We start from the raw sequence: 10,374 nt of genomic DNA, 5'->3' as shown, positions 1-10,374 counted from the left end.
TGTTGCTGAAATGAGATATGAACAAAAACACAGAGATATGTGGGTCAGCCAGCTGAGTAACACTCGAACCTTACCAAGATATGTTGACGTCATTTTGAGAATATTTTCGTAATAAACGTATGGACGTCAAACTGTGTTGTTCGTATCGTAATTTGTGAAACAGCGGAAAGTATCGAATATCACTGTCGTGTTTTTACTTTTCAATTAAAGAGAGACTTGACTCAAATCAATTAACTAAGGAAATCCTGACACATTTCATTCCTGTCTTTGGTCACAGCTTACCGGAATACCGTGGAATACCGTATTGTTACTGTATTTTGTTTTCAGATAATAATGAGGTAAAATAAATAACGTACAAAATAAACATTCTAAGAGAGAACGGTTCTAGCCAGTGGTGTTTTTTCTTTGAAAAAAGAAAACGAAGAAAAAAATGACTTACAACTATGATCTTATGAATGGACATGAATTTACTGTCTCAGGCAATAAATGTTGGCCCATAAAGTGCGCATATACGTTCAGCATGGATAACATGTGTGAAAAATACCAATAGCTTTTGATACCCCAAAACGATGAAGCAGTTAAAAGTTGATTTCCCTCAAGACTGACAGAGAAAGGGTGCGCGCTTTGAGAGTGGCGGTGCTCGTTACCATCGGAACACCACGAGAAGTTCCGAATGTATTGACGTTGTTTAAATAGAGTGACCTCCCTTACCCAAACATAGAAGAAGTGGTGCCGTGCTGGCTTTGTGATCGTCTGTCTAAATTTTACTTGCCAGTTTATGTTTGGCGTAGTTTACAGGTATGTGGTGTTGTTTATCTGCTCCACTGTTCACGTAAACGTTGTTCTTCACTATCAAGCCGTGCAGTGCAGCATTCATGGCTCGATATAGTATAGTACAGGTCAGTCGACTGTGGGCCTAATAAAAGTAAAATTAAGATTCCATTTTGACAGATGAAAAATCTGCTACCATTACGAAGAGTTTCTGTGGCATTGTGTAAAGGCGATAACTTTATCAGCTATACGAACCCTGTGTGGTACTGACAGTGACAATCAAATCAATCAATCCATGGTGGAACAGCTTTCTTTCCGGACACGACTGTCACTAGTCACAATTTTAACTGACCGGCCGAGTTTGTAAAAATACCCAATGAATTTTGGGTCAGATATTAGATTGAAAACAAAGACACTTTCATCGTACTCATTTTATATACTTATTGTCCTGTTTTCCTGTTATCATAAATATATAGTTACATACAACCAGGCATTCGTGCTTGTAAACATCAGTTCTCCATTTTACTTGTTTTGCACTCATCATTTTCTCATAAATTGACAGTCATTTACAAATTGTCTGTTTACATTGTGTATGTAATCATGAATATATTTATATACATATACACATATACCATTTACTTTTACTAATATTTCAATGTAAATATCAATATTTTTATGCACATTATTCTCATTTTTTTGGGGGGGGGAGGGATGCACACCAAAGGGGTGAACATTTAAGTCCTGCATCACTCCTGGCTTTCCTCCCATATCAAGCTGTGATAACTGCACTAACTGTTCAAAGCATTAAACCATACTCAATCACTCGCTCATATGATATGCAATGATAATGTTTAGTTCATGATTAATGTGATTTATGCAAGGTTTTGGGAAATTATAGCTTAAAACTGTATTTTCTGTAGAGTAATGAAACTGAGCCCCCTATATCCATACATGCTGCTATGTCCTGTAGACTTTACACACACATATTCACAATTCCAAATTCATGACAGCTACTACTGTTTGGAACTATTCCACCCATTCAGGGATAATGTCAATCTTTTTAAAGGTAGGTTTACTCTTTTATATAACATGTATGTAATTTTTTTACTATTCATTAAAACTGATCATTATCATACCATATATTCAAGTAATTATGAATAACATGCATCAAGAAATATCCTTTTTATATTTTGAGATCATCATGAAATAATGTATACAAAAATTATGGGCACAAAACATTTGAAACCGAATATGACCGATGGTTGATGGGTTGTAACGAACTGATTGTAATAAATGATCTTTAACCAGTTTCCTTGTACAAATTAATGTAACAGAAATAATTAAGGCAGTAATTTGCTCTAAAGTGATGTGCACGAAGTAGAACCCTGATTAGAATAGGTCTCTAGTCCTATTTTTGGCGTGAGAGAAAACTGAATTGAAGTGGATTTGTGACAGTTGTTACAGTCACAATCAAACGTAATGTGATCCATGTAAGGGAGATAACCGGAGTAGTTTTCCAGTTAACAGTATTATATTTATAGTACATGTGATGCATTAAGTATCTTTAAGTGCCCTGTCTGGTACCAACCGGATAATCTACCCATGACTCATCATTATTATGGATTAACTGTCCTTTGTGAAATAACTGACAAATTCATTTCACTTGGACAATTAATCCATGATTCCACCATTTATTTCTAATGGTTTTGGAAGTGATTTCCAACATTAGCTGATAAGTCCTTCATTATAAACACCTCAGAAATTATGATAGCATAAAAAGCAGATATCAGGTAAGGCCAGATATTTCATAATGATTGTTTGAGGATCTTTTGCCCCAGAATTCAGTTTGTTAGGTTGAAAAAGTCAATGAAAAAATATCCAATTTCAATCACACTGGGTTTTTTCATCTCTTGCAAATTGTCATATTTTTGTGACTTTTTAAAAAGTTTTTAAGGTGACTTGTCATGAGGTTTTGATTGTAGTGTTTTATTTTTTAGGGTGGTGGGGTGTTTGCATATCAGGCCGAAGACAGGGGTTTGAATCCCCAATGTGATATTGCTGGAATATTGCTAAAAGTGGTGTAAAACCCAACTCACTGTTGTATTCTGTTCATGATATAGTAACATAACTGTAACAGAAAAAAATTGTTTTATTTTTTATTTTACATATTTTTCCTAGATGAAATAAAAAAACCCACTGCTATTGATTTTATAGTTTTTACATTTCAATTTGTTTGGAGTTGCTGGTTCATAAACCAAATTCAAAAACAAAAGTCTGGCCTAATTTAACATCGATGCTAGAAAGATAGATTTGGGCTTGTCACTGCCCTAGGTTTAGATGTGACTACAGTGTTGTTCTTATCTCCTGAATTCAGCATCCACTGGCTTCCGCAAGCAGTGATGGACATGTGCCTCAAAGTTTATATTTTTACCAAGTAGCCATATGGCTACAAGTAGTTTCTTCCAGGTAGCCAGTGGTAAAATCAAGAAGTCAAGCCAATATTGTAGGAAGCCAAAAGCATTTGAAATTGTCTTTTATCAAACCTAGCAGTCAACCTGACTTGTTCAAAGGTCAGATGGATAATACTAGTCGACTGGAGGCTGGTTATGTCATTCCTGGAGTTGAAATGCTGGTCTGTGACTTTGGGGAGAAGTAGGTCAGTGTAGCATATGGTTTTAATATTTTTAAGAGCTTCAAAAAATAGTATTGTCCTGATTACATGATTCAGATGAAAACCAATTTGTTTGTGTACTTATAACAAGGGGGTGGCTTTGCTGGTGTTGGAGACGTGATGTTGCTAATGAGTGACATGGAGTCGAAAGTTTGTGGTCTATACAAGTTTACTTTATAAAGCTAGATATATACACTTTTAGCCGGCCTGAAAAAAGCAATTAAAGAGTAAAAAATTATATCTAGAATCTTGCAATGCAGTAACAAAGCAGCTTAGCCCTCAACATGCTCAAACTTTGCCTTTCTCACAACTTGGAAAGATTTATCAAATTAGCCAACTCATGTATTCATGATGATTAAGTTGGCCTTTGAACATTGTTTTATTTTTGACATTGTGTGTTAGCTGTATGTGGGAGGAAGGTCCAAAGTGACTGGTTTTACCCAGTACATCACATACACAGTTTTGTGTCCAGTAAATTATTTATGCACAAGTAAATATTCAATGTTTTTTTGTTTCAGGCCATGGAATTAATGCATTCTCTTCAACAATCAAAGAGGACAATTACCAATCACAAGAAGAAGAGATGTTTACAGCCATGATGGCTAGTTGAGGAGATTTTACAATTGACCAATTTTAAAGATTGAAATAAACATGTAAAATATCCTGCCACTGAATGTTGTATGATCAGCCCACACCTCTTGACTGGATGAAGGAATATAAATGTTTGTGGACAATTCTTCCTAAGTGAATGTGTAGACAGGCGTGACCGAGTGTTAAGGATGGAGAGTCCAGAAGAAGACAGGGAGTCTGGAGGGGAATCTGATGCCATGGGAGACAACTCTGACAAGGACTACACTCAAGACAGTGAGGACGTGGATAACACCGGTTCTGATCCTGACTTCATTGATGACTCTGATGGGAAGAAATCAGAGTCCAAAACCAACATATTTGGGATGAGTACATGGATGAACAGTAGTGGAACAATGTCGTATAAGTATGTAGGACAGAAAGGGCAAGAGGGGAAGAAGTTTGAGTGTGATGTGTGTAAGAAGAGGTTCAATCAGTTGATCAACCTGACAACACACATGCGCACCCACACTGGGGAGAAGCCATTCAGGTGTTCAGTATGTCACAAAATGTTTGGATATTATGTAAATCTGACAACTCATATGCGACTTCACACTGGTGAAAAGCCATTCAAATGCGATGTCTGTCAGCGATCATTCACTCACTCCAACACCCTGAAGATGCATAAGCGTATTCATACCGGGGAGCGCCCATATCGATGTACGGTCTGTGATGAGAGCTTCTTGCGGCATGATCAACTGAAGCGTCACATGAGTGGTCACACAGGAGTGAAGCCCTACAACTGTCAAGTGTGTGGCAAGGCTTTCACTCAGATTGATAGCTGGAAGATGCATATGGAAAAGCATGCAGAAGTTAAACCATATGAATGTGGTGTTTGTCACAAGAAGTTTGCATCAGTGGTTACATTGAAGAGACATATGAGAAATCATGACGCTAAGACCTTTAAGTGCGATCAGTGTGAAAAGGAATATGTTTTTAAGGCTGAACTGAAAAGACATATGGCTACACAACATAGCACAGAACGGCCATACAAGTGTTCAATCTGTGAGAAATCGTTCCCTGTGTCAGTCAGTTTGACGAAACATATGTTGTCCCACACAGGAGAAAAACCATATAAATGCCCCTTTTGTGAGAAAAGGTTCACATCCGCAAGTAACATGGGTGCACATAAACGCCAACAGCATACAAAAGAGAGACTCCACTCTTGTCCAGATTGTGGGAAGTGTTTTCCACGTCCAACCTCTCTGAAGAAGCACATGATCATACACTCTGGAAAGAGGGATCATGTGTGTTCCATCTGTTCCAAGGCTTTCCCTTTGCAGGGTAGTCTCAGGATCCACATGCGAACCCACTCGGGGGAGAAGCCGTACTCCTGTCCTTTGTGCAGAAAAGCCTTCCAGCATCAGCAGACATTGAACAGGCATATGGAGATACACTATGACAGCCTGCTGCTTACATCGGGACAGGTCAACCTTGATACCGGTGATGGCATCCCTGAGAAGGTCCAGAATGGGAAGACAAAGAGATGTTTAAAGTGTCCATTTTGTCTCAAAGAATTTTCCTACTATAAGCATTTTCGTTCTCACATGTCTCTACATCCCGAGGCTGCATCTCTCAGCTCAGTCAGCAGTAGTGAGGAGTGTGATTTGAACTGTGTTACCTTGACACCTGTAATAGCTGGAGAATCCTCTCATGAGAACATTCAGGTGCCAGGTGAATGTGTTCAAGTGAAGACAGAGCATGAAGCCTCCGAGATGTCTTCTAGTGATGGTCCTAATCTTGTTTCCGATCTCCCTGTCCCTGATGTTCATAACAGCAGACGTAGCAATATAAGTATTGGTGTAGTTAATAAACTTCGCTCTAAACTCTTCAGGAAACAAAAAACACAAATTGTCTCAAATTGTCATGAGCAAATGTTCAAATGTCCAGCCTGTGGACTTGTCAGTGATAATAAGCAGTTTCTAAAGACTCACATGAAATTGCATTCCAATACAGAAACAACCCATCAGAAAAGACTGAAACCATTCAAGTGTACTGTCTGTAAGAAGACATTTGTCTTACTAAAATCATTACGTAAGCATACGAGAAAGCATTTGAATCCACCACAGAACAAGTTGAAGGAGATGCTTTTGAGTCCTAAAGAGTGTGCACCAAATTATACAGCACCAGAAAAAAACACAGAGACACTGACAGAGGAGACTAAGGAACCACTGCCAAGGACAGCAGACCAACTGCCAGAAAGGACTCCCGAACCACTCAAAAAAAGTACAGCAGAATCGCCTTTGGCGAAAGCCAGAGGCAAACCAAGAGGAGAGCCAGTCAAATGTACAGTGTGTGACCGAAGTTTTGTCTATCTAAAGTCACTAAACAAACACATGCTTGATCACTCAGGTGTTGAAACCTTTTCTTGCAAAATTTGTGGGGAACGTTTTGAAGACAAGGTTACATTTAAAGTGCACAATGAAAATCATACATCTACCACTAGTCAGTCAGTACAAGAACCGGTGGATATTAAGCCTTGTATCTGTCAACATTGTGGTGAACCCTTTGGGGATGTAAAGACTTTAAATAACCACATGACAACTCACGAACCTGTTATTTTAGCCGAACCCCAATTTTGTGACAGAAACACTCTGGAGAAACAAACAGAGGGGCAGGTCATTGACCCTGTTGACCTGAAACCATTGCCATGTCAAAAGTGCCCTGAAATATTTAACACAACTAACGCACTGAGATCACATGAAGCTATTGCACATGCGCCTGATCTGTCATCAATGAAGCTATTTCCCTGCTTTAAGTGTGGTGAGAGGTTTAGTGAGGCTGCTTCACTGACCTCTCATGAAGCTACCCATGTGAAGACTGAAGCTAGAGGTGCTGACGATGCACCTGAACCAACCATCACTGATTTGCGGCAGCCAAGAAACAAGATGATTGTGGAAGGTAAAAGCAGTGGTAAGGTGGTCAAACTTTACTGTTACACCTGTAATAAGGACTTTGGTGATTCGCTGTCCTTGACAGAACATGAGAAGATACATACAGCTGCATCAGACACCATGGGCAATGACTTACTTAGATACCTGCATGCTCAAGGTCAGTTGGTTGCTCAGAAAATCACAATGACTCACAGTTTGGTTACAAATAGTCAGGAAACCAATGACGGACATTGGAGACTGAATACTGACCAGACAACCAGTTGTGATGGGAAGACTGACCAGGAGCAAGCTGACCTGTGCCATGGGGACAGGGGTTCAAGGGCTTGTCATGTGTGTGGAAAGAGATTCTTGGATCTCATTACTCTCAAGATCCATGAGGTAGAGCATAACAGAATAAGTCTCCAACCAGCAGGACTGTAAGTTATCCAGAGAAAGTAATTTCATTCTTCATTAAGAAGCAACATAGTAACCGTGGCTATAGACCTGCTTTTAGATATGTGCAACTGGTCATATTAGTAGATCACGGTGACTGACATCATTTACTCTTAGGATCCATTATTTAGCAGTAGTTACCTAGAAGAAAGAGACTTCCGTCAGGTTTTTGTTTGAATTTGGCCACTGCTGCAGCTGCCTGTTATTTTTCGAATATCTGGGATTTTATATGGAGACTTGTTCTTTTTCAACTACACCTGCACAACCACATACTGTTTTAATTAAAACTATTAAGCGTAAATATTATCTTTACCAAAACAGCTTGCAGCAATGGCTTCTTTTTAAACAGTCAGAAGCACAATTAACGTTTTCAGGCGTCTTCAAGGGACATCATTTGGGGGATAAAAGACCAGACCCCACCCCCACATATCAAATGATCGCTCCCTTAGAGATAATACCTTCAAAGATATTTTTTCTTTTTTGTCACAAGTCATGAACAGGTCATAGGTCACAAGATAGAAAAAAACTTCCAAAGTAAGTTTGGGTTTACATTTTTGCCAACATTTTTTATAAAGGTCAGCATTCAGTTTTTAATTTTGTATACCATTGTTATATCATTATTAGGCTCTGAGACATGCTTACCTCTACCCAGACTTCTGGCATGAGACTTTTTGTTCACCTGTTTCTTTTATAAGGAGATACCTGCTTTAAAATGGGGCCCTGAAAATGAGAATGACCGATCAAGGTCAAGTTTTTGTAAAACATGGTGGTCATTATCAGTTTCTGAGGCATGGTTGTTTTTACAAATCCAACAACGTGAAATATAATGGCCTATCTGTCAAAGAACAAAGTCATCTTGTTGTGGTATCATTCATTGCCAGTGTTACATTTAGAATCATGAGAATGTTGGATCTTAGGAAGTTGGCTTCTTAAAGGTCTGGAAGTGATATTATTATAATTGCAGGTACATCATGTACATGGTGGCATATTAAGACTTTTTAAGAAGATTCAGAGCTCCAGATAACTGTTTGAGCAATTGAGTTTTTACTCAAACGTTTCTGTTTTGATTGGGTATTTCATTTTTCATTGGGTAACCAATATTTGTTCACTCATCTATTCATCACTCTATTTGGTATCTCCAAAAATAAGTAAACATTGAGAAATAAAATAAAATAATGTTTTAGATCTATATAACGGTTCTAAGTATAGGCTGGACTCAGAAAAGCACATAATTGTGTTTCGGGAATTAGCTCAGTTGTACACATGCTGAAAAAGCTGCATTGGGTATTATCACGTGCTTTTTTTAATTTAATGCATGCATTTCTGTACGCAAGTTAATAAAATGTAATTGGGCTTTGAACATTTTTTGGGGGGTCGGGGAGGGGGGGGGGGGGGGGGGGGTATTTTACGCAAATAGGCAGCTTATCTGTAGCTCTGTTTAATGCATGCGTTTCTGTATGCAAGTTGATTAAATGTAATTGGGTTTTGAACATTTTGGGGGATATTTTACCAGCGGTAGAAACTAACATTTTTGGTCCACTAGTCCTTATAATGATAATATATAACAAAACCCTTAAAGATGGCATACTCTACTAGTCCTTATGATACCCTAACTATTTGGCAGTTTAGCAAGGACCATAGGACTAGTGCCAATTTCCAACCCTGATTGTACGCAAATAGGCAACTTATCTGTAGCTCTGAAGGTTGGAGGAAAATGGTGGTTAAGGGGACACTTCTGTTTTTGCACATATTTGCAAAAATGTTTTGCATGTTTTGTTTAGCATTGTTTAGGTTATCATGGTTATAGCATTCATACCCTTTTCACAAACACCTGGTGTCATCACTGTTTTCAGTGATCCATTCATATCATTTTCACCGCTATTTATGCCCTTTGTGCCCAACGGAATCTGCTTCATTGGATAATCAGAAGTTATTCTCTGGTGTTAATGTTTTGTATTATGGTGAGTTTCATGACAAAATTAACTATGTTCATAATGTTAGGAAGTGTGTGTTGTTAATGTCACAGTATGTTAGATTTTAACACAGGTGCTTAGAAAGCAACATGGCCAAGTCGTCCGAGACATATCATAGATCTGTTTAGGTTACCATGGTTACGGATGACAATTAGCTCTAATTCTTATCACTCGTCAGCAAATAATATTCAATTCTGGTCTGGTTACCTTCCAAATGTTTGATGTTGGCAGTGAAATATATGTGGTATAATCCGTGTTGTTGATCTATAAAACCAGCTTTCTCATCTGTTTGTTTGTTTGTTTAACACCGCACTCGGAAATATTCCAGCTATATGATGTCGGTCTGTAAAAATCCAATGATTGACATCATGAGCGTCAGTTTAGAATTGGTATGCGATGACATGTATCAACCATGTCAGTGAACCTGACCACCCGATCCCATTAGTCGCCTCTTTCGACAAGCATGGGTTGCTGAAGGCCTATTCTACCCTGGATCTCCCCAGAGGTCCCAACAGTGAATAAACAAACTGCACACATGTCTGTGACCACAGATTAATGTGACAGCTGTGTTATTTGCTCACATCCTCCAGATAACCATGACAGTACCAGGTGTCTATGGTTGATGCCTTTCACATATGGGGAAGATCTGGGGTAGAATAGATCTTCAGCAACCCATCCTTGCTGTAAAAGGCGACTATACTTGTCATAAGAGGCGACTAACTGGATCGGGTGGTCAGGCTCGCTGACTTGGTTGATGCATATCATCAAACCCAATTGTTGATGTCATGATGTCAATCACTGAATTGTCTGGTCCAGACCCGATAATTTACAGACCACCGTCATATAGCTAGAATATTGCTGAGTGTGGCATTAAACAAGTAACAAACCAACACTTGGATCTGGCTAATAGCATTGTGACCTTTTGCATGTAGTCCTCTGTGAGTACCAACTGGTGAACATGTGTTAGGTGCTTAAAGATCTATTAATTCATGAAATTGTGATTTCA

The 10,374-nt window shown here is 38.6% G+C and overlaps 1 protein-coding gene across 1 annotated transcript; it reads left to right on the top strand.

Moving 5' to 3' along the window:
• The first annotated feature begins 4,075 nt into the window (after nt 1-4,075).
• On the top strand, nt 4,076-7,957 carry LOC139455748 (zinc finger protein 271-like). The gene has a single exon (XM_071237293.1). The coding sequence runs from the start codon at nt 4,222-4,224 to the stop codon at nt 7,381-7,383; it is 3,162 nt and encodes a 1,053-aa protein (XP_071093394.1). The 5' UTR covers nt 4,076-4,221; the 3' UTR covers nt 7,384-7,957.
• Nucleotides 7,958-10,374: the final 2,417 nt, after the last annotated feature.

Source organism: Haliotis cracherodii, unplaced genomic scaffold, assembly GCF_022045235.1.
Source record: "Haliotis cracherodii isolate W230 unplaced genomic scaffold, xgHalCrac1.p SCAF_11, whole genome shotgun sequence".
In the NCBI taxonomy this organism is placed as follows: Eukaryota; Metazoa; Mollusca; class Gastropoda; order Lepetellida; family Haliotidae; genus Haliotis; species Haliotis cracherodii.
This window is presented reverse-complemented; position numbering and strand designations above follow the sequence as displayed.